Genomic DNA, 26699 nt, shown 5'->3' on the forward strand with positions numbered 1-26699 from the left:
GGCCTAAGGCCTTTTTAGTGTTTTTGTGTATATGTATACATAAACACACACATACACATATATCTTAAGGCAATAGTATTTTTTCCCTAAGGGCGAAAGTGAGCACTGCGACCGCTTTCAAAACGTTATAAATAAGTGAATTATAAGTGAAGGATATTTTTTCTTCGGTAAATATGTGTTAATCATTTGGCCGCGTTATATAAGAAAATAAAAATTAATTTTTGAAAAAAAATTTTTTTTTTTCATAAAAATGCATTTTTATCGTATATGATTGATGGCATTTTCATGAATTTTGAGTCATATGACAGCTAGATACTATTTTGAAATATTTTGAGATTTGTATGTTTTAGAAATACATATAATCATTTCAGGTGATCTTGAGATTTGGTCCAGATGAGATGGATGCTGCGATCAATGATTTTTGCAAATATCATATTTTTTTATAAAATTTTGGTTTCTGATCATGAAATGATAATTGCTGTATGTATGTTACATAGATACATATGTATGTTTTAGAAATACATATAATCATTTGTGGTGATCTTGAGATTTGGTCCAGACGAGATGAATACTGCGACTAATTATTTATGCAAATGTAATATTTTTTTGAAAGATTTTAGTTTCTGATTATGAAATGATGAATACTATACGTATTTATGTATGTCGCAAGATGTAATCCGCGGATTTTACTAGATGAGATTGATGCTGCGACTAATTATTTTTGCAAATATGATTTTTTTTGGAAAGTTTTTGGTTACTGATTATGAAATGATGAATGCTGTATGTTTGCGCATATTATAAGATGCAATCTGTAGATTTCGTCCAGGTGAAAGGAATGGTGTAAATAACTATACGCTTAAAAAAGAATTTTTATTTCCACATATTTTATTAATATATACATTATAGTAGATTTCATTGTTTATATGAACGTTACAAGTTTATCGGCGTAGTTTTAGTCCAATTAAAATACATTCTTATTATAATATGTGTATCGCAAATTAACATCAAGACTTTTCATACAATAGGTATCGAAATTAATGTACATATATATACAGAAATGTACATAATGTAGACATTTGTATCAGTCGCAATGTCGTTTAAACTAAATGTTATATATATATATATATATATATATATATATATATATATATATATATATATATATATATATATTCATGTTTTCCATGGAAGTATCTTCGTATCGTCATTTAATACTTGTATGTGAGGGTAGGATTTCGATATCGTAGAATTCAAGTCTGTAAGCATGCATTATTAGTCTTGGAGGAGTCCAAGCCTGTTCCTGCATACAAGTCTGGTACTGATATTATTGTAGATGATTATTCATAATGAATTATAACTAATTTGATAGGGTAAAAACTGTCGTCAATAAATGTATCGCACATTCTTATTTGGTATTATTTATAATTTAAAGTATGGAGGGAATATTCAGGATAGATGAATAATTTATACATAAGATTATGGGAAGTTGTGAATAAATATTTGTACACAAAACAATTATTTGCCAACATTTTTTAAATTTTTTATATAATAATATAATATTAAATTACAGTATATTTGCTCTCTGCGTTTAACAGGGTTGAGACTGTCATTGTTTTCACAATATCATATTTATAATAATAACGCCCACATTACAAATTAACTATAATCAAGGGGCGCGACAGCGCCACGATGGCAAGTATAAGTACTAACAGTACGTACGTTGCTTTCGGGCGCTGTATGGCGGACCTTATATACTTTGATTTTACTGTTCTGCAACTCTCGTCGATTTATTATCATAGTTTTCAATCTTATATATGTATCTTGGACGTGCTTATATGAAAGTTTTTAATTGTATCTTTCACATAAAAGAATATTCATATTCGAAAAGTATTTCTATTATAAATTATAAATAAATGAAATTAGCGAGTTTATGTTTCGCTTCGCCCGATGTAGTCTTCCTTCACCCGATGTTGGTTTCAGTCTTCCGGGCACGTGACTTCCGCTTATTATATATAGATATATAGTCTGCAGGATATATTTTTTGATGATAGTCTGCAGGAGACTGATCGTCTGCTCTTCCGTATCTTAACCCTAAATTATTTTTTACATTATACTACAAACAATCACATTGCGGACAATAGTAATATTATTATTTAATTATCAGATAAGTATTTAATGTTCTTCAAATATAATCGGTGTATTTTTAGTATATAGACAAATTTACTTTGTGTTTTTTTCTTTTTTCTTTTTCAGATTAGAAAGGAAATTGATCATCAGTGGTCTAAATAAATAAAAATAGAATTGACTGCTATATCAAAACTGCAAAATGCCAGTCCTTTGTAATAGAGTAGGATGTGACAAAAATGCTGTTTTAAAAGTAAGTACACATTTTTTAAAATAAAAAAGCACATTGATTTTTTATTCTAAACTCTAATTTTTTTGTTTATTCATAGAGGCCAAAAACCAATGATCCTATGTGCAAAGAGTGCTTTTATGATTGTTTTGAAACAGAAATACATGTGACAATAGTGAAAGGGGAATTATTTAAAAGAGGAGATAAGGTTGCCATTGGAGCATCAGGCGGAAAAGATTCTACTGTACTCGCTTATATTTTGAAACTTCTTAATGAGCGTTATGACTATGGATTGGAATTGTTTTTATTGTCCATTGAGGAAGGAATTAGCGGATACAGAGATGACAGTCTTGAGACAGTCAAACAGAATCGAGATGATTATCAGTTGCCATTGAAAATATTATTTTATAAAGATTTGTATGGTTGGACTATGGATGAAATTGTTAAACAGATTGGTAAAAAGAATAATTGCACCTTTTGTGGTATATTTCGAAGGCAAGCTTTAGACAGAGGTGCTGCATTGTTAAATGCAGATATGAATGAAAATGATTTCGTTATTGTTGGAAGGAGAGGGCACGATTCCCAGATGCAAGCCTCTAAAGTATGCATATGAAAAGGAAATTGTTATGTATGCTCACTAGATAAATTAGTGGTCTAAATAAATAAAAATATAGAATAGTGATAAATCAGTGGTGAATGATTGTGTGCTAGTTGGTCGAGATGGTTCCCTGAATCGTGTGTTGGATATCAGTTAGAAAAGCTGGTATCTTTTATGACAATAAAAATAGAATAGTGATAAATCAGTGGTCTAAATAAATAAAAATATAGAATAGTGATAAATCAGTGATGAATGATTGTGTGTTAGTTGCTCGAGATGGTTCCCTGAATCGTCTGTTGGATATCAGTTAGAAAAGCTGGTATCTTTTACGACAAACTATAGAAATATAAATATAGTGGTAAACACAAAAACTTAAATATTGCTGAATTATTGTGTGCTAGTTGCTCGAGATGGTTCCATGAATCGTGTGTTGGATATCAGTGAGGCTGGTATCTTTCATGACAAACTATGTATTTACGTGTAAAAAAAGAAGAAAGTTTAAGTGTAAGAAAGTTTAAGTGTAAGAAAAATAATAGAGTACAAATAAGATAATAAATATCGGGATATTATTCTATTTATAGAATGTTATTGGGAAAATATGACAACCATGCCCAGTAATGTAACGCTATCGTGGCATTCAAGATCCACAAAGCTCTAATGAAAGATTTTGGAACTCGGCTTATAATGGATGAAAATTCTGCGGAAGGACAACTGTATGGACTTGTAAGGTCAGATTTAGTATCTATTAAGCCTAATTATGAAGCAATGATTAAAGGAGATACTGAACAGATTACTGAAATGGAAGTTTAACAAGTTGGTATGTAAGAGATTTTGGTAATTCCAGCATTGTTCAATTGATTGAATTGCTCATTTATTTATCAATGCGTCTACTATAATGGAAATTTTTATCTTGAAACGGATCAAGTTTGGATATATTATGTAGGGAATATTAGTGATTTCTAGTCTGTAGTGTGTGATAACAAGAGGATAGTGTGTGATATATGTGTAATACTTTAGTGATTTCTAGTCGATATGATTTGATGCATTTGGAAGAAAATAAAAGACGTATTGAACAAGATGAAGACAGACTTTGAATTGATCTTAATCATACAGAGCTCTTAGTACGTATTTTCTTTTTTTTTTAGTATTTTACTTATTAAATTTGTTTTATAACAAAAATACTTTGGAGAAAATGTCTTGTTTGTTTTAATATATTAAAGTACCAAGTATATAATTTTGAATTACGTATATCAATACTTGATTTTCTTAAAAGCTATATGATAAACAAAGAATTTATCTGTGATATTAAAAATGAAACAAACAACTTATTTACAAAATAATCTTTTATTATTTTATCATATAAAAACTTTATTTTTATTTTTCATTTACTAATATTTACTTTTTTAATCTTCAGCTTCCTGCCTTGCTCTCCACTCTCTTTCCTTTTCTAAATTTTCCCTTGTTCGGGCAGTGCTAGAGTGCACCATGTTAATAAAAAAGTCTGCAGCATTCTTCAAATCCCTTTCATAGGGATTCAAGTGACGCTTGAAGCGTCTTCGATTTTGGCCTGCTCGAACACCTCTTCTGCCATGATTTGGAACTGCAATCATTCAAATTTACCCAATCAGACATAATTCATAAAAATGATGGTATTATTAGTTAAATATAGTGATAAATAATATTTACCATTTTCTGGTGGCGGATTTCTCTGAGCTTGTCCACCAGCATTGACTCCAGCTCCCTGAGCTCGTCCACCAGCATTAACACCAACTCCCTGAGCTCGTCCACCAGCATTGATACCAGCTTGTCCTCCTCTAGCGGCTTCATTGACTTGGTCCTGATTGCGTTGCTGGTTTACTTAAAAAAAATCAGAAGTTCATATTAAAACTATATATATTCATATAAAATGTTATATTAATATTTAAAAGTTGAACTTACAATCAGGAAATAAAGGTTGGACACCTGCCCTTTCATCTTGCTGATAATCTTCCAAAATTCCCTCCATTTGTTCAACTTGGAACTGTAGATCATCACGCTCTGTAAAAATCAAATTTATTATTATTAAAAACATGATAATGTTAAAATGTATATTATACGTTTCGATATATTTTATTTAAAATGTGCTTTGACTTATTCTTTTTAGAAATAGATACATAAATTATTTACCATTTGTAATTGCCAAATTAGCCATAGCCAAGTTGTTGCTTCCTTCGTTATTTTCGCCCATATCTTCGTGCACTTTGACAATAAATAATAACTTATGAAAGTTTTCGATTCAAATGCCGGTGACACAAAGAACACAGAAACGCGCAATCGCTCGTCGGTACCGGTCGGTATAGAGGTTTAACTATTGTGTTGGGTTAGGTCAGTGCTGCTGGTGGATGAATTTGGAACTTGTACTTTATATACCTACATACATTAGGTTAGTCAAAGCTCAAAGCTCTGAACTGACAGCCGCTTCGCCTATCGCTAAGTACGGATATCAATTACATATCAATCAACAAATAAATAGTAATAAAGTAGGGTTCTACTCAAGATCTACTTCCTCAGCCGTCCATAAACAAATTGGGAGAAAGGATTCCTATACACCCTTGCAGTTGTATAGCTCTCGTACCAAGGTAAATAATTACATAATTATTTTTGTTTTATTGTTATTTATGGGCAAAATTTTTATAGAATAGATTAAGTAAAATGAGTTTAAAATGTAATGTGATCGCTGATCGATGAATTAAATTTCTCTAATTTTGTTTTTAGAAACATGTATATGTTTATCACATAAAAAATTATGTAAATATGGGTTTTTTAAATGATATCCCGAGAAGAATGCATAAAATCAACGCGAATCTTTTCCGATTTCTGAATTACCTAATAAACGTGATAATTAGGTAATTCGCCATAATTATTTAGTAATCAATCATTTTTCGCTTATTAATATTCGGAATCCAGCCGTTCCGTGTTCCTCCTGTCGAATCTATTTTAGTAGTATCAACGTCGTCTCCTACAGTTTTATCGGAATTTGTAATATAAACAGTCGAAACTCATTACACGGGGGTTTTTGGGGTCGTAGAACACGAATATCGCGACAGCAAAGGTCTTCGAGCTACCTGGGTCCCAGGGTGGACAGTATCAACGTCGTCTCCTGGAATTATCTTCTTGAATATTACATCATTTTGACCTGAATTGAAATATATTATTCTTATTGATACTACTACAGATATTTTTTTAATTTGAATTTAGTAATCAATCATTTTCCGCTTATTAATATTCGGAATCCAGCCGTTCCGTGTTCCTCCTGTCGAATCTATTCTAGTAGTATCAACGTCGTCTCCTACAGTTTTATCGGAATTTGTAATATAAATAGTCGAAACTCATTACACGGGGGTTTTTGGGGTCGTAGAACACGAATATCGCGACAGCAACGGTCTCCGAGGTACCTGGGTCCCAGGGTGGACAGTATCAACGTCGTCTCCTGGAATTATCTTCTTGAATATTACATCATTTTGACCTGAATTGAAATATATTATTCTTATTGATACTACTACAGATATTTTTTAATTTGAATTTAGTAATCAATCATTTTCCGCTTATTAATATTCGGAATCCAGCCGTTCCGTGTTCCTCCTGTCGAATCTATTCTAGTAGTATCAACGTCGTCTCCTACAGTTTTATCGGAATTTGTAATATAAATAGTCGAAACTCATTACACGGGGGTTTTTGGGGTCGTAGAACACGAATATCGCGACAGCAACGGTCTCCGAGGTACCTGGGTCCCAGGGTGGACGGTATCAACGTCGTCTCCTGGAATTATCTTCTTGAATATTACATCATTTTGACCTGAATTGAAATATATTATTCTTATTGATACTACTACAGATATTTTTTTAATTTGAATTTAGTAATCAATCATTTTCCGCTTATTAATATTTGGAATCCAGCCGTTCCGTGTTCCTCCTGTCGAATCTATTCTAGTAGTATCAACGTCGTCTCCTACAGTTTTATCGGAATTTGTAATATAAATAGTCGAAACTCATTACACGGGGGTTTTTGGGGTCGTAGAACACGAATATCGCGACAGCAACGGTCTCCGAGGTACCTGGGTCCCAGGGTGGACAGTATCAACGTCGTCTCCTGGAATTATCTTCTTCAATATTACATCATTTTTACCTGAATTGAAATATTTTATTCTTATTTTGATATTACTACAGATATTTTTTTAATTTGACCTCTGAAGTGTATTATCTATGATTCAGGGTATAGTAACTAGGAAACCAGGTGAATCGTTGACGAGGTCCAGGTATTGCGCTCTATAGCTTTTGGTGTCCAGACGTAACTACTACTCGAGGACGGCGTCTAGGTGTTTAAGGTGACTGATGACTAGGTCCAGGAGGTGCGCTTCGTAGTCTTTAGCGTCTAGGTATGAATACAGCTGAGGTGGGCAGTATATAGGTACATAGGGTGACCGATGACGAGGTCAAGATGGTGCGCTTCGTAGTTTTTGTTGTCTAGGTATAAATATTGTTCAAAGACGGTGCCTAGGTGTTTATGATGGTCAATGACGAGGTTTGAGAAGTGCGCTCCGTAGTTTTGCATGTAACTGATGTTTGAACATCGCGTCGTGGTGTTAAGGGTTACTTATTATGTTGTCGGGTACTTACAGTTACGTCGTTCCTTATTTTTTGGTATATATATATATGTAAATATTAATTAGTTATGTACGGTAGCTGTTGACGTAGACTAGGTATTGTGTTTTATAATCTGTAGTTACTCAATACTTGTACTGATTGAGTTATCTTTCACATGGAAGATTGATGATCAATTAAAAAATTAAAATTCAAAATAAACCACAACGTGAGCAGCGATCAAAAAGCATGGTCACGCGGAAATCAATTTGAAACATGGAACGAGGAACACGGAACGGCTGGATACTCTTATCCTTGCTGTGGTATTTCCGTGTTAGTTAACCGCTTGTAACAAATGTTTGTTTATTCCTTTTTAAATAATTAAAACATTGTGTATATATATATATATATATATATATATATATAGTATATTACGATACTAGTGCGATAATAAGTCGTACTTTACGGCACGGCGTGTGTAAGCGCCCGAGAGAGCGCAATTATTAATTAATATATTCTTTATTTTTTCAGGTTTTGGATCGCCATTAGGTCGATACCATACTTTGGTAACTACGTGCGCCCTCCAAGTTGGCTGCTTCGTGCGCCCCTAATTTGGCTGCTCCGTGCGCCCCCAAGTTGGCTGCTTCGTGCGCCCCCAAGTTGGCTGCTTCGTGCGCCCCTAAGTTGGCTGCTTCGTGCGCCCCCAAGTTGGCTGCATCGTGCGCCTCTAAATATATATTATATTATTTATACACAGGTCCATATTTTAAAGTTTTGTATGATCTAAAATTTTAATAAATTTTTATTTAATATCCAAGATTTGTTGTCTATTTTTATTTATTTTAATTGTCTACGATGGAAAAACAAAAAAATAAGTTTGTTATTAACAATAATGAAATGTCAAAAATTATTCATGGATCTCGTTTAACAGACATACATGTTGATAAATTTCATAGCATGATATCTGATCATACTATTTTTGAACCACGTACTACGTTGTATCTTAGAAATATAATGCTCGATCCCAATTCAGATCGCATTAAACCTATACCACGTAACGTCCCTCATGTACAATTATTACATAGCTGCAATGATTTATGTAACAAATGTATAAATGGTCATTGGATTTGTTGTTACTATGACATCAAATCTATTTTTATATACGATTCTATAAATAAAAAGTATTTGCATGTGTGCAATGAAAAGTTTTTAAGAAAATTATTTCCATATTTTGATGAAATTCCTATTTATTTTCCTACAGTACAGAATCAAACAAATTCTGATGATTGCGGTGTTTATGCAATCGCATTTGCAACGTCGTTGATTTTCCAAAAGAATCCCGCTAATATAACTTATGATTCTCAAAAATTACGGAAACATCTTTATGAAATGTTAGAGAACAGTCATCTTACTCATTTTCCTATAATTCGTGACAATAATAAGCATATAAGTTCACAATCTTTTTTGAAAAGACAAGGGATTAAAATTTCTTTATTAAAATCTTCTAATAACACGAAATATGATCAAGTGCAGAGCACTGTATCACAAAATGATATGTTTAATAACAAATATTGTACAGTAAAGACACAAGTTGTTTCGAATATATCTAATAATTGTTTTCATGTTGTTGGATTACCTAATCACGATAACGTATCTTGTTATGCCAACTCATCTTTACAAAGCTTATTGCACTGTAAACCTATAAGGCAGAAATTTAATAAAACTTTAGATTTAGCAGGAATTGATGTTTTTTTCAAAAAATATATCCAAAAAGAGATTTTTGATGTACGTGCTCTAAGAGTAATTACTCATAAGCAGTACAAGGATACAGTGCAACAGGATGTTGCTGAATTCATAATGCATCTATGTGATAAATCAATTACTTTACATGACTTACTGAACCATAAATTAAATATTATTTTAAGATGTTCTGATTGTAATGAAACTAGATCTTCAAACCCTACTCTGAACTATATCTTACCGTTGGCATTTCCGCAGAATGAGGAAATTTTCAGTTTACAGGACATTGTTGATTATAATATAGGAAGTTGGAAAGTTACAGACATTATTTGTAACAATGGATGTCAAAATAAAAAACTTGAAAAGATGGAATTAAATACAGATAATAAGCTTCTAATTTTGCAATTGAATATATTTAAAATTAACGAGTATGGTGAGCCTTCAAAATATACTAATTTGAGAATTAAAAATGTACCAGAAGAAACAGTTTTGATAAATAATAATTATTTTAAAGTTATAAGTGGCATATTCCATCATGGCGACAGCCTTCAATCTGGTCATTACACTAATATGCTACGTGACAAAAATAAGTGGTTAAGAGTAAGTGATTCAGAACTTAAGCAAAGCTTATGGCCTTTGTATGCAAAAGATGCATATTTATTGTTTTTAGAAAAAATTAACGCACCGTCAATTAATGTCGTGCAAATTATTGAATCTAAAAAACAATATGAGCAAAACATCGACAACTTACACAATTCCAATAGTTTTACTACTAAGAATTCACAAATTAAAGAAAGAAATCAGTTACGTACAAATAACGACAAAATCTGTAATACACATGAAATCGTACACCATGATTACTTTACTTTACAAAAGGTTGCAGTAACAGAGAAAATTAACTCAAGTTTAAGAAATTCGTTACCTGTCAATCAACCAAACAGTAATTGCTCACCTGACTCAAATAAGTGTAATGAAAATAAATGTCAATCATCTACTGTTTCTTTGTTTGTAAATTCACAAAATATTAAAAGTAACAATTATGAATCGCCACTTTTACAGCAACTCATTTCAAAAGATAACAAGCTTTCCAGGAAACGCAAAGTTTGTGAGAAAAATAAATCCTACTATGAATCAAATAAAAAAAAAATAATACAGAAATCTACATCTTACAAATTAAAAAAAAAACAAAATAACAACATAATTATATTACCACAACAACAACTTTCAAATGCCAGCACCTCTGACGCCGGTAACAACCATGCTTCAAAACTTACTCGTCAGTCGAGAAAACGTAAGTCTGATGGTAAGCGTTATCAAGAAAACAGAGAACCAATATTGAAAAAGCAAAGATTACGGTATCACTTGCATAAAGAGAAACGATTAGTTAGTGTCAAAAACTATTACGAATCAAATAAGGAAAAAATTTTAGTTCAAAGAAAAAACAAGACACATGAAATGAGCTTAAAACGAAGCGTTCTTAAGTCTAAAAGTAGGTTAGCTAAGAAAATTGCAAAGAAATACAAATCTATCACAATGAAACAATCGACAAAAAATTTATTACAAACAAAAGAAAAATATATAGAAAATGTTATGCAAAAATTAGATTGTCCATCTGAATTAGATCGTAGGATAGAAGCTGACAAATTAGTCACATCTGCTTTTTATGTTCGAGATAATAATGTTTCGAAAGTAAAAAGAGAATTGCAAAATTGTAAGGACAAAATTGAAGTTTCTTTAACTAGATTAGGCGGTGAATCTATAGATGACGATAATTGTTCTTATGCGCTTACTGCTTTATGTGGTTTACCTAAACATACTTCTTCTTCGGAAGGATATTTTGGCGAATCAACATACAATTTCACAAATGGACAAATCGATAAACTACAAACACATATTATTTTGAACGAACAAGGACAAACAATGAATATTCTACCAACGATAGAATCAAATACTAAAAGTAAGACTTGGCAATGTAATGATTATTGTAAAAAAGTTGATCCAGATGTATTAAATGAACTTAACAATTTCTTTCAAGATTTAATTGATGTTACATATGTAAATGCTTACAACTTTTTGAAAAAAATTGATAATTGTTCAGCACAATCTCATACTTCAGTGAAACAAGGTCATCCGATTATTTGTTATAGCAAACCTTTGTTATGCACATCGAAATTTTTAAAATTAAACATTTTATCTGTCCATTATCCAAAACTCCGCACCATCAAACGATGTTTATATAAAATAATTGATATTTATAAACAAATTGAAAAAATCGAAAGTGCTTTAAATAATATTGATATCGAGGTATTGAATAACGTTGCATTAAATGCTGAACAAGCAGCAATATTTGTTAATAGCACTAACGATGAAATTTGCTTAAATGAAACTCAAATAAAAAATAAATATAGCCAGGGTATAAAAGAGTACACTAAAATAGATATGGATCCACCTAAAATTCCTTGCGTTTCTTGCGAAAGACTTTGTTGTGAGCGCAGTATGGAATTTGTTGATAAATACTTTGAGCAAACGAATTTGGTGGAACAATTACTCGATATACATATTCCTGAAGAACAAAATTACTGGAAAAGATTAAAAGAATTATACGATTCTTCAAATTTTAATACTGGATTTGTTTGTAAATGCTGCAGTGGTAAGTTGAAAAAATATATATTACCATCTACATGTGTTTTAAATGAACTTTACGTTAAAGAAGTCCCTAATGAAATAAAAACTTTAAATACGTATGAAAGAATGTTGATACAACGAGCCAAAGCTTTCCAAACAATTGTTAAAATGAGTACAGTGATGAAGAAAAATGTACCCAATTATTGCAAAATTGATAAAGTTACAGGTAGAACTTTTCATTTACCATTACCTTTAGAGGAAACCTTAAAAAAAATTTGTCCTGATACCGAACCTCTAAATATTAATCATGAAATGTTTATTTTAATACGAGCTAACCCGACAAAAGGTAAAATTATTTGGGAAGATTATGTTGATGTTAAGAAAATATGGCATGCTTTGCATTGGTTAAAACGTTGGAATCCTTTATATTTTAATATACAGATACCATCTTGCCCTGAACAAGTTAGAGACATTCTTGGAAATTTAAATTTACAGTATGAAGATTTGGCTAAAGATAATGATGATACAGAAAATAATGAATACGAACACGATTCTGAAAATATATCTAATCAAAATGTTGACAAAATTGCTACGGAAACAAACCCACATGAAAAGCCACAAATAGCTCCATTACTAACACAGAAATACCAGTCAGACCCATATTATGAACAGTATTCTATTTATCCATTACATACAAAAAAAATTAATGAAACTGACTCAAAATTATATCAGATGCTTCAAATATATGCTACTGCTTTGGATGTTCGTGCTGAAGATTTAGATTTAAAATGCTTTCCAGACTTGTATCCTTACGGAATGTATGGCCAGCATCAAAAAAGATCTGTAAGATTGAGGGATTTTGATTATATAAGATCTAGATTGACATCTAAACACTCACAGTTTAGATTGAATATTCAGTACTTATTTTATTTGTTATTTAATAATAATATAAGACAAATCAGCGCTGGAATCTTCCATAAATTAAATGTTGTTAATCCACACTATAAATATACAGTAAAAGACCTTACAGAACAATTAGAACAAGATCAATTAGAATCCAATTTAGAAAGTATTTTTTCTCGTTTGCGAGGTACTGAAGCATATTGGAAACAGGTTAGAAATGATCTAGAATGCATGATGAATGAATACGGACCAGCTACGTTTTTCATTACTTTAAGCCCTGGTGAGTGGATGTGGTCTGCATTAGCTGAATACATACGCGAAGCTAATTGTTGGGAAAACGATAAAAGATCTATTAGCGAACTTATAGCTGTTGATCCTGTGTCAGCTTCAAGGTATATTCGGAACAAATTCCAAGCGATGCTAGCTTATATACTTTCTTCGGCTCATCCAATAGGAAAAGTAGCTCATTATTATTATGCTTGTGAATACCAGGGTAGAGGATTGCCACATTATCATTGTTTATTTTGGATTCATGATGCACCTGTTTACGGTAAAGCACCTAATAAAGAAATCCAAAAATTTATTTTAGAAAACATTACATGTCGAATTCCTAATAAACAGATTTCACCGGAACTTCATAGACGTGTTATGGCTTATCAACGTCATACACATAATAACTATTGTATGCGTAAAAAAAAAACTAAAACAGGTTTCAAGAGCGCTTGTCGTTTTGGATTTCCCCGTCCAATAACATCTAAATTAGTTTTGAGAGAAGTTTCTGTAGCTATTGCGAACAAAAGAAAATTAAGAAATAAGAGCAGATTCTATGATCTACCACGAGGACCGGATGAACAATGTATTAATGATTATATACCTGCTTTGTTAGTACTTTGGGAGGGTAATAATGACGCGCAATTTATTTGCGAGTCTTCTTACCTGTTAACAAAATACGTATCCTCTTATGGAACTAAAGGAGAAAAAAGTACTGTAGATTTTTCCGATATTCAATCAAATAAATCTTTATGCAGTCGGCTTTGGTCTTTTTCTATGCGAGCCCTAAATCACAGGGAGTGCGGAGCAATCGAAGCAGCTGATGCATTGTTAGGGCATCCTCTTCATGCTACAGATACTGATACTGTAATTAGATGGTTAGACGTTAGAATGATACGAAATAGAAAACTTAAACCATTTAAAGAAATAAAAAAACTACCACCGGACTCAACAGATATATTTTACGATTCATTAATTGACAGCCATTATCCAAACCGACCTCAAGAATTACAATCATTGTGTTTGTACGACTTTGCAAAGTGGTTTGATATAATAAAAAAGAAACCAGTATATAAGGCTGAATATTACGAGATGCCAGGAGGTCTCTTTTGCAAAAAGCGGAAAAAGCCTTATCTTATCAATCACTGGAAATATAATCCAATCAATCAACCAGAAAATTATTATTATTCACTACTACTACTATTTCAACCTTGGAGGGATACCGATGAATTAAAAAATGGGGAAGATTCTTTTGCAATGTCATTTCGAACAAGACAATACGAATTAATGGATGCAATGAAGTATCATGATAAATGTGGAACGATACGAGAAGCTATGGAAAAGATGAACGAAATTATTCAAAATCAATTGCTGGAAACGCAAGAAAATAAATCTAATTCAGGTAATTTGCCAGAAGGATGTGTTCCGATTGAGATAGAAAATGCGATGAGAGATTTTAAAGATATGGCCGAAAAAGTCGTAATGAACGAAGCAGATATTGAAAATTCTATTTCAAGGTTCAATGTAGATCAAGCAAATATTTTCAAAAAAATTACTTCTGTTTTACAGTCTAATAACAAAATTTTGAGAATTTTCATAAGTGGACCGGGTGGTACTGGAAAAAGTTTCTTAATCGAAACTATTGTTGCATGGAATATAAGTATACGTCAGAAAGAGACAGCTGTTACAGCACCTACTGGGATCGCAGCTTACAATGTTTCCGGTTTAACTATTCATAGGCTTTTGCATTTACCAGTGGAGCATGGGTGTACAGCGAAATATAAAGAACTATCGTCTGCAGCTTTGAAACAAGTACGGCAAAGTTTAGAAAATGTTGACTTGATTATTATTGATGAAATATCCATGGTATCTAATATTACATTAATGTATATTCACTTACGTCTTACTGAAATATTTAATACTTCTGAAAGCGATGATGGTTGGTTTGGAAAAATACATATTATTGTATTTGGTGATTTACTCCAACTTCCACCTGTTCGAGAAAATTTCGCTTTCGTTGAAGTAACGAAAAAAGAAATTGAAAAATATATTGGCGCTATAAATTCATTTAATTTGTGGACTTTATTCGAGTACGATGAGCTGACAATTAACATGAGACAAAAAAATGATAATCAATATAATGAAATACTTAGTAGACTAAGGTTAGGATTTCTTACTGATACTGATATCAATGTTCTACAACAGCAAAAAATAAAATTTTCAAGTACAAATAGTATTGAAATAATGCAAGAATTGTGTACGGTGTATGAGAAATTACCTACTGATACTGTATGTTTATTACCAACGAGGAATATGTGCGATATTCTAAATGATGCTATGCTAAGTAGAATTGATTCTGAACATATAAATCTTATAGCTAATGATTCTTTCAAATGTCCGAAAAATTTGCAGAAAAAAGTTTTGAAAATGTTAGATGAGGACAAAGATAATGCTTGTGGAATTGAGCGTGTAATCAAAATAAAAATAAATTCGAAAGTTATGATTAGGAGAAATATTGATGTCTCGATTGGATTAGTGAATGGCACTATAGGTTCTATAATTTCTGTCGCTAAAGATAAGGGAGATGAAATCACCAGTGTCCGTATAAAATTAAAAGATGGTACAGAACATTCGATTCCTAAACTAGAATACAAATTTGTCATCATGGATAAAGTTTATATAATACGTCAACAATTTCCTATCTGTAACAGTTACGGAATAACTATTCACAAAAGTCAAGGCTTAAGTTTAGAAAATGCTATTGTTGAAGCTGGTAATTCTATATTTTGTTCTGGGCAAACTTATGTCGCTCTATCACGAGTAACGAAATTGCAAGGCTTGCATCTTATCAATTTTGATCCAACAAATGTTAAAGCTGATTCATCCGCGATCCTGCAATATAACAGATTAAGACAAAAATATCGCCCTGACCTTCAAGCGTTAGTTATTCAAAAAGATTGCATGTTTAGTAGACCCAATGCAGTTCTAGATAGACGGTGGACAATATCAAAACACATTTTGGACATACAGGCTAATAATAGTAAATTAAATATCATATCTGACAATAATTGGGTTATTCATGGTTTTCCAAATGAGGATAATGTATCTTGTTATGCTAACGCTTGTATACAGAGTTTGTTTCATTGTCCATCTGTTAGAAGGATTCTATTGGAGGCCAAAGGTTTTGACCTTCTAAAACATTCTTTTAATCAATATATAGCAAAAACTCCTGTTAATATCAAAGCATTAAGAGAATATGCAAATGAACAATATTCTGCTTGTGAGCAGCAAGATGTTGCTGAATTTCTTTTACATCTTTGTAATGCTTCCATGTTTTTGCAGAGTGTTATCAAACACGAAATTAATGTTGTGACAAGGTGTTCGAATTGCGATGAAAGGAATTCCATAACAACTTCAAATTACATTTTGTCACTTTGTCTACCTAACCCTATGCATATACATACATTACAAGAAGTTTTTGATTATAATATAGATAATTGGAAAAATGTCGAAGGGGAGTGCAGTAATCATTGCGCATGCAAACGATTACAAAAAACTACCATTCACGTAAAAAATACAATTATAATTTTACAGCTACTATTGTTTTCCGTTGATCATCAGACGACTACAAAAATAACTAATTTCAGAATGAAAGATATACCAAAAACCGTACTCAGAATAAATAAAAAAAACTATAAAGTAATTAATTGCATTTTTCATCACGGTAAATCTATCGAAACAGGACATTACACTAATGTGGTACGTCAGAATAACCATTGGTTTGAAATAAATGATACGTATATTAAACAAAGACCATGGCCTCGTGGCGCTAAAGATACCTACTTATTATTTTTAGAAGAAATCACTGGCCATTAAAAAATTAAAGTTATAAAATCATTCTTAAAAAAACTTTCACAATATAAAATGTTGGCATCAGGTATAATTTTTCTGTTTCACCGTTGTATCATGGTTAAGTCATCTTAAACTAAATTTTTAATTAACGAATTATTGATTATATAAATATCTAATTTTATTTCTTTTAACAAATATTTTGTTAAAGTAATGGTTCAGTTTTACAAAAATATGAAGAATATGTTTCAAAAGGCTTTAAAGCATTGTATTTTAGAAATATTTGAATGAAAATAATTAGATTTTTATTATTTTTGCCTTTATTAAACAATAGATATTGTAATAGTTATAAATTGCAAGAAAAATAATTTATAGGTAATATCTACAGAATTTGTGCATATTCATTTGCTATTTATATGTTTATAATACTTTTCAAAAGTTGTGAAATCTTCCTAAAAAAACCTTTAACAAGGTAAACATGTTGGCAAGTATAATTGTCTCTATATACCCCCACAGTAAATTTTCTATCAAATCCGAGTCTATATTTTATATGTTGATTTATTTTTATTCCAATAATTATACAATTTGACAATGGAATCTAATATATGCTTGTGATATTTTACAATTTAGTGTATCAAAATTAGTGAAATCTTATTTATACTTATACATTGTCAAGTATACTATAACTAATTTCTACTTAAACATTTTATCAAGTTACTATAATTAATTATGATGATAATTTCCAATTCCAGTTAAAGAAAGTTGTGAAATCTGTTGATACATTGTCAAGTATTGTTTTTGCTTGTGCTTAGAAAAATAAAAGTTAACTTAAACTGATAATTATATCTTCAAGGTAATTTCGATTTCATGGATAGTTATTTTTATAAACTAGTGACATTTTGCGCGCTCCGCACGAGCAAACTACTTTTATTTGTATGCCTTTTAAACACGTCTTAAGTTTTGAGGTTAGAATTCCCGAAGCAATTTCGAAAAATTGTTTCAATTAATATAAAAACAACATTTATTAAATAATGTATTAATTGTTTCATTATTTATTCAATTTACTTTTATATCATAAATAACTTTGTGAAAATAAAATAGATTTAAATTCGTTAATACTTTCTAAATTTTGTAATTTCGTGACCTATCAAAAGCAACCAATCAAATCTCGTTTTAGTCGGCTTTACTTTTCTCGTAAGGTATACTTGACGGACCCGTCGTCTTGTAGTTGATCGGTGAAATAATCGATGTATCATCAATTTTTACATAGCATACAATAATATTAATAATATTTTTTTTAACAAATTGAAATTATAACTAATTTTTATTGTCAAGTTATTAAAAATTGAGTGTAATCTCAATGACTTAACTATTTTTTTAGGTCGTGAAAACTTACATCTGTTATTTACAATTGTTATCTACAATTGTTATATAAAATTATAAAAGTATGAAAATTACATTTAGCAAATTATCGACGTATTTAATCACTCAAAGTAAACCCTGTTCTCATTATAATATTGTTAAAAATTAGAATGATTACATACTTATAATTATGCCACGAACAGACTGCTGTTTGTAAAAAATGCTCGTCTTTAACATATAAACATATAATGTATATCTATAAAAGGGAGATAGCGATATATCGAATTAGACCTCTAAACAGAGCCAATTCAGAGCGTTATCAAAGAATCAAAGAATTTCATTGGTGGGTAACTGGAAATAGGGAGAAACTTCAAAGAGTTCGACAACAACAAAATCAACGCGCGCGGCACGCGCGAAGCCAATTTCTAGTTACGTATAAACATAGAAACATACATCGTGAACTACAAGACGACGGGTCCGTCAAGTATACCTTACGAGAAAAGTAAAGCCGACTAAAACGAGATTTGATTGGTTGCTTTTGATAGGTCACGAAATTACAAAATTTAGAAAGTATTAACGAATTTAAATCTATTTTATTTTCACAAAGTTATTTATGATATAAAAGTAAATTGAATAAATAATGAAACAATTAATACATTATTTAATAAATGTTTTTTTTATATTAATTGAAACAATTTTTCGAAATTGCTTCGGGAATTCTAACCTCAAAACTTAAGACGTGTTTAAAAGGCATACAAATAAAAGTAGTTTGCTCGTGCGGAGCGCGCAAAATGTCACTAGTTTATAAAAATAACTATCCATGAAATCGAAATTACCTTGAAGATATAATTATCAGTTTAAGTTAACTTTTATTTTTCTAAGCACAAGCAAAAACAATACTTGACAATGTATCAACAGATTTCACAACTTTCTTTAACTGGAATTGGAAATTATCATCATAATTAATTATAGTAACTTGATAAAATGTTTAAGTAGAAATTAGTTATAGTATACTTGACAATGTATAAGTATAAATAAGATTTCACTAATTTTGATACACTAAATTGTAAAATATCACAAGCATATATTAGATTCCATTGTCAAATTGTATAATTATTGGAATAAAAATAAATCAACATATAAAATATAGACTCGGATTTGATAGAAAATTTACTGTGGGGGTATATAGAGACAATTATACTTGCCAACATGTTTACCTTGTTAAAGGTTTTTTTAGGAAGATTAATCACATACATTAAAAAATTAATTTATATAATAATATATAATTAGTTATTATGATACAGATTTGTAATAAAAAATAAAGGGCGACATTTCAACCACAAAGCTTATACTTCTTTTATTTATGGAAAATTAAGTATTTATGTGAAATTCAAGATTCTTCTATAAGATATTCATATAAAGATAGAAAAATTTGTAAGAAGCTAATTTTTAGCGATAACTCAGCCAATATTCACATTTTTCATATAATAGTATTATAATAATATGGTTTGGAATACTGATGCATGTATAACAATAAATACGTCAATTTGGTAACAATCTAATTTTGGCGATTACTCAGCCAATCTTCATACTATACATATAAATATATATCTTAATATTATTATGCTGATTTAAAATATTGATGTATGTATAACGATAAATATATAAATCTTACAGCAATATAATTTTTGTGATCATGCAATCAATTTTACATAATTTTTATTTAATGTTATTAAGATTTGTATATTTTTGTATATATAACGATAAATATATTATACCGATTTTTAAAAAGGGGGATAAGACAGACTGCAATAACTATAGGGGTATTTCACTTTTAGCAACGTGCTACAAAGTTTTGTCAAACGTAATACAAGCTAGACTCATTCCATTCGCGGAAGATATAGTAGGAGATTATCAGTGCGGATTTCGGCGCAACAGATCGACGAGCGATCAAATGTTTACCATAAGACAGTTGTTAGAGAAAAAGTGGGAATTTTGCGAAACCATACACCAACTATTTATAGATTTTAAAAAAGCGTACGACTCTATTAAGCGAAGCAAAATGTATCAAATTCTAGTACTTCTCGGTGTACCGAAAAAACTCGTGAGATTAATTCAAATATGTCTGAACGGAAGCTCGGGAAAGGTCCGAGTAGGCGGTAATGTATCAGAACCCTTCATGATACGCGATGGTTTAAAACAAGGGGATGGGCTCTCTACGGTGCTGTTCAACTTAACGTTAGAGTATGCCGTTAGAAAAATGCAGGTTAGCCAGCTGGGCGTAACGCTTAATGGAACAACGCAGATACTAGGCTACGCAGATGATTTGGATATACTGGGGGATTGTAGGGAAATGGTAGCAAGAAACGCGGAAATCCTCATAAAAGCGGTGGAGTATACAGGGTTAGAAGTGAGTGAATCAAAAACAAAGTACATGATTGTGGATAAGCTAGACATCTGCAGAGGGGAGGAAGATCTCAGAGTTGGGAATTTTACTTTTGAAAAGGTTAGCGAATTCAGGTATCTGGGTACGACTATAAACGATAGAAACGAGATTAATGTCGAAATAAATAAGAGACTCCATTCGGGTAATGCTTGCTTCTACGCCGTGAGTAATTTACTTAAGTCGAGGCTGTTGTCTAAAAACGTTAAAACAAGAATATACAGGACAATAATACTGCCGGTGGTTCTGTACGGGTGCGAAACGTGGGCTCTCACTAAGCAGGCGGACAACCGTTTTAGGGTATTTGAAAATAAAGTCTTGCGAAAAATATACGGGCCGCAGAAAGATGAGGAAACCGGGGAATGGAGGAGACTACACAATGATGAGTTACACAATCTGTACGCGTCGCCAAATATTAACAGAATAATAAAATCGCGCAGATTGGGATGGGCAGGGCACGTAGCGAGAATGGGAGACGACCGTACGGCAGCGCGTGTCATGAAGGGCAGGCCGATGGTAACGCGACCTCTAGGTAGACCTAGACGTAGATGGGAGGACAACGTAAAAGCGGATCTAGTAGAAATAGGACGGGTGGGTGTCGATCGGAGAGGTGCATCTTGGGTGGGGTTGACACAAGATAGGGCAGCGTGGAAGGCTTGCGTAGATGAGGCGATGAACTTTCGAGTTCCAAATGCCATGTAAAAAAAAAAAAAAATAACGATGAATATATAAATTTTCAACAATCTACTTTGTGGCGATTACTCAGTCAGTCTTTATATGATATATATTTCAGTATCATTATAATTATTTAAATATCGATGAAGTATAACGACAAATATACAAATTTAATGTCATTGAAAATTTTAGCAATTTTCTAGTCAACTTTTATAACAAGTATTTAAAGTTTTTACAACACAATTCACGGAAATTACACAGCGATTTTTTATACTGTTTATTTTTTTATTTATACTACTTATTATATTTATATATCATTAAAATGATTTGAAATATTATTGCATGTATATAATAATCAATATATACGTATATACATTATTTAACAATGTAATTTGTAACAATATTCGTACTATTTATATTTAATAGTATTATAATATGTAATATTTACGTATATATGACGATAAATATATATTATTTATACAATGTATTTTAAACGATAATTTAGATAAGATTAATTCGTTTTTTTTTTTTTTTTGTTTATCCGGAGAGTTGGAGAAATGCTTAATGCACCATAACAGGAGCCGTGCGCGGCTCCCCGTGTGTGAGACTCTCCTGGCGCGGGACAACGCCAGGTATAGTCACTAAAACTCCACCTCTCGTAGGGCCGCGAAACCCCCCCCCCCCCCCGGTAACCGCGGGTATATTCCGATACGGGAGCAGTAAATGGCCAGTAAACTCATTTGGCAACAGCGCAATGTCGGAATTCCATTTTTGACGTCCCACAACGATCAAATACAGTTTCTGACTACTGGCGCTGTGTTCCGCATCCCAAAACAATAATCAGCTGATTCGCGGATCGTAAAATTGGCAGTTGATCACAGTGCAAATAATAAAAATGAATTTGGAGGAAGCTGTAGTAATACAAGCTATTATGTTTGACTCTTCAAGTAGTTCTAGTGATAGTGATGATGATGTGGTAGATGAATTTGATTTAGTACTCAATGATCATGAGCGTGGCAATCAAAATGAAAACAGAAGACCTCGAGTACATTTATTTATTGAAAATGTAATTTATAGATACAGTGAAGCAGAGTTTCAAGAAAATTATAGGTAAATAACCATTTACTGAGTAGTATAATGTGTTTTTTTTAGTATTTAATAACGAAATAATCGATGTAACCATATTCAATACATGAAATAATTCCTAATAATTTAATAATTATTTTAGACTGAGGCGTACAATATTTTACTATTTATTACATCTAATAAGACCATATATACAGGGTGAAGCAATTGGATTCGGAAAGCTGCCAATTCCTCCTGAAAAGCAATTATTTATTGCACTATACGTGCTTGGAACTCCGGATTCTTACAGGTATACTTATATTATATATATTTTTATATTATTAAAATATTGGTTTCGACATTCTTAATGTTTTGTAGATCAGTAACTGCAAAGTTTGATGTGGGGAATGCTACAGCTTGGCGTGCAGTGCATCGTGTTGTGGCAGCTATCTGTGAATACAGAAATTATTTTATTCAATGGCCATCGCAAAATGAGGCAATTGCTACATTCAATAGAATCGAAGCAAGGTATGGATTTCCAAAAGTAATAGAAGCTGTAGATGGCACGCACATTCAAATTTCTGCTCCAAGAAGAGATGCCCAAAGTTATATAAACCGTAAGAATGTGCATTCGATCCAGTTACAGGTATGTTTATTGTTAAATTAATGTTGATATTTTGTGTATAGCAAAATGACTTAGAATTATTAGAGTAATTAATAGCAAAGTATTCCAATATGTATTTTTCAGGTAATATGTAATGATAGACTGGAGTTTATTCATTGCTATGTAGGACTTCCAGGATCGGTACATGACATGAGAGTTTTCAAATAGTCTGGGGTACAACACCGATGTAATGCAGAATATTTCCCAGAAAATAGTCACTTATTAGGTGATTCAGCATACAGTATTCAAAACCATGTTATCGTACCTTATCGAGATGATGGACACTTAACCGTAGAGCAACGTTACTTTAACAAAGTATTGTCCAGTACAAGGATGATGGTTGAACGCTCTATTGGTATTTTAAAATGTCGGTGGCGATATCTTATAGAAAAATTGCCAATGCGAAGAACCGACTTAATTCCCTATTATATACTGTGTTGTTGCATTCTACACAATATTTGTTTAAAGCAAGAAGATAATTTTGAGCATCCTGTTCTTATTCCAAATAATATTGATGTGGATCCTGCACCTCTACTTTTAAATGACGTTCTTCAAGAGCAGAGAATAGTGAAGAGAAATGCTATTTGTCATTTTGTAAATAGAAATGTAATATAGTTTTTTAATCATAAATAATAAGTGTACAACAAAATTGAAAGACAAGAAAAGAGAATACATAAGAAAAGCACACAAAAAGTGTAAAAAGGGGACTACGATCACCTAATTAACAAATAAAGATTCTTATTAAATATAATCTTTTGTTTATTGAAACCCTTTGTTACAATATTTGTAAATTTTACATGTTTTTAATCCTTGTACAATATATAGTAAGTTTGAACATTACGTTAACTTCAGTTTCACATAACATTGTTTTTTAATTTTAACGTATAGTTATATACTTCTATATGCTAAACATGAGTACGTACTCTTTAACTAATTAATCAGTCAAAAGCTAATAAGCTAATCGTTCCTTTGAATATAGAGAGAATAGGACACCTTTGGGCAGGGGTAAAACTGTACATTCTGTCTGTTCTATTATATTTACTATATCATTATTAAGATTTAATTATAACATTGAAATATTATAACTAAATATTTAGTACCACGTAAACAGTTTTATCCCTTTACGATAGTTATCACACTGATCTCCGATACTTTATTTTTCAATAAATATTTAAATGACAACATTGGAGACACTTAAATATTACATATAACTAATAATATTGTGACTAATCTCATAATATCACAAACTGTTATCTTCAGTTATCAATGATATTGCAAGTAGATAATAAGCATGTGTACGAAAGCCTGTTATTGAACAAGTGATCGCTTCCAATACACAAAAGCTAACTTATTGTCCAACAATACTGAAGTAAGAAGTATGTCTATTATAATATATCTTATTTTTTAAGAACTTTTACTAAATCTTGCATAACTGCTAATTTTTTGTCTCTATAATTTTCTGTGTCATCTCGTTTCAATCGCTTTAATTCCAACGATTGCTCCAGATACTGTACTTTCAGCGCTTCTAGCGCTGATTTTGGACGCTCTATAAAAAGAAAATTATACGTGTATTTATGAAATAGCTTAATCAATATAATTACTTATATAGAAATATGTACTTACTCAAGTTTGTTGCTGATGAATTGTTAGTATCTAAATTGCCTAATGGCATATTGGATCCAACCACAGACAGTGGCGTAATCCACGGCTTCTTTTGAAATAGTTCATCAAGCTCCTAGATTAAAAAAATTGATATTGATATTTTATAATTTATTATAATAAAATATATTAGAATCTTTGCAAAACATAAATACTCAAACTGCATCCAAATGATATAAATACTTACGTCATAATAAGAACACGTTTTTTTATCATTTCCGCTCTGAGCATTATGATCTTTAATTTTCTTGTAAGCCCTTTTAAGGTAATCCATGTTTGAAATACATTGGTTAGTACTTAAATTGTACTCTTTGGATACCATGCCATCGGTAATTAATTTCCAAAATTTTTTATACGTTAATTTACCTCCACTATAGGCCGCATCGTTTTCTTTGTACAAGTTAAAGCGTTTCTGCGTTATTCCAAGCATAGCGACCAGTTTCTTTAAAAATAGAAAATATATTTTTATTTATTGTGTGATAATTGTTTTTTAATAAATAGTACAGTAAAAATTTGTATATATTAGGCAATATTACAGTAAGAATTTCTATATATACTCACGTTTACTGCTGGTCTCATCATCTTCAATATCATCCTTCTCATATGTTTCAATAAGATTCTGCAACTCATCATTGTTATTTTCCGTTTCTTTAGTGTCAATATTTGTTGATAAACTATTTAATTTTTGTTGATCTATAGTTTCCTTGTGTTTATCTAATAGCTGTGTTGCAAAAACTATATCTGTATGCAAAAATATTTCATATAATGCATGTATACCTTTATAACACGTTTCAAACAAATTAAAAAATGTACCTGTCTGTGCTAGATGATAAGCTTTTTGGTCGACAAAAAAAGTAAAGCTTTCCATTGATGCAGAATCAATCAGTGTCAATTGAAATGCACCCTTTTTTCCATCAGATACTCTTTTTTTCAGGGCAGCACTATCCCTTTCACATTCATCGTTACGAGTATTCAATAAAGTTTCTTGACTGACATTCGATGAACTGCCCAAAGCTGATAAATGCTCATCTAATAGTTGAGTTGCGTATGCTAAATCTGCAGTAAAGAGCATACGTAACTTAATTAATGTACTTATTTTTGTGCTTGTTTAGCAACAATATATTGAAAAAGTAGACTTTACCTTTTAAAGCTCGATCACGTTTAGCAGCAGAAATCTTTAACAAATGCACTTGATGTGATCCATCCATTAACTGTAATTCAACTAAATTGTTGCTTTTATCTGCCTTCAAGCAATTTGATTCATTCCTAACCTTTTTTATATCATTAAGCATTTTCTGTCTATAATTTGGATCTAGTATTAAAAAAAAATGGTAAAACACAATGTACATACAATATAAAAAAGCAAAATACGTTCGGTTTAAATGTTGTTTAAGTTGTCTACTAACCATTCTCGATTCTCTCGACATCTTTAACGTTCACAAAAACCTTGAAGGTTTCTTTTGTATCGGGATCAAATAAAACTACTTCTTGTTTATTTGTAATATCCATTATCACAAATCTCTTTGCTCATCGGTAAATACTTAAAACACAGTAAAGCAAATCTAGTCAAATCTTCATCAACCACCAACTCTGATCAGCTGCTTACTGTGTTTTGGGACGCGGAACACAGCTCCAGTAGTCAAAAACCGTATCTGACCGCTTTAGGACATGCGCTGTTGCCAAATCAATTTACTGGCGATTTACTTTTTCCGTATCGGAATATACCCCGCTTTCGCATTCCTTCGGGAGGTCGCCTGTCTTAAGCTATGCTAGCCGTCAACTAGTCTTGTAAACAACCGTCATTGCTTTTCGCGCGAAGAACCGTCTCCACGTACGCCGTTATCTCGTCCCAGTTCTGCTTGCTGTCAAGCATC

The 26699-nt window shown here is 31.5% G+C and overlaps 3 protein-coding genes across 3 annotated transcripts; 1 reads left to right on the plus strand and 2 right to left on the minus strand.

The window, feature by feature from the left end:
• Positions 1-2326: 2326 nt before the first annotated feature.
• LOC100115224 (cytoplasmic tRNA 2-thiolation protein 1-like) lies at positions 2327-3067 on the plus strand. Its single transcript, XM_032601820.1, is given in 3 exon segments — positions 2327-2377; positions 2454-2917; positions 2919-3067. Coding segments are annotated over 3 exon segments (591 nt in total). The 3' UTR covers positions 2995-3067.
• A 20912-nt stretch (positions 3068-23979) lies between these two features.
• Positions 23980-25177, minus strand: LOC116416737 (trihelix transcription factor GTL1-like). The gene is made up of 3 exons (XM_031926010.1): positions 25013-25177; positions 24790-24901; positions 23980-24712 (listed from the first exon to the last, which is right to left on the minus strand). The coding sequence occupies exons 1-3, from the start codon at positions 25145-25147 to the stop codon at positions 24564-24566; spliced, it is 396 nt and encodes a 131-aa protein (XP_031781870.1). The 5' UTR covers positions 25148-25177; the 3' UTR covers positions 23980-24563.
• LOC103315376 lies at positions 25154-26281 on the minus strand. Its single transcript, XM_031926009.1, has 4 exons — positions 25967-26281; positions 25639-25881; positions 25387-25566; positions 25154-25267 (listed from the first exon to the last, which is right to left on the minus strand). Exons 1-4 carry the CDS (start codon positions 26250-26252, stop codon positions 25227-25229), a joined length of 750 nt encoding a protein of 249 aa, XP_031781869.1. The 5' UTR covers positions 26253-26281; the 3' UTR covers positions 25154-25226.
• Between the last annotated feature and the right edge of the window lie 418 nt (positions 26282-26699).

The sequence above is a fragment of the Nasonia vitripennis genome (assembly GCF_009193385.2).
Source record: "Nasonia vitripennis strain AsymCx chromosome 3 unlocalized genomic scaffold, Nvit_psr_1.1 chr3_random0007, whole genome shotgun sequence".
Lineage (NCBI taxonomy): Eukaryota > Metazoa > Arthropoda > Insecta > Hymenoptera > Pteromalidae > Nasonia > Nasonia vitripennis.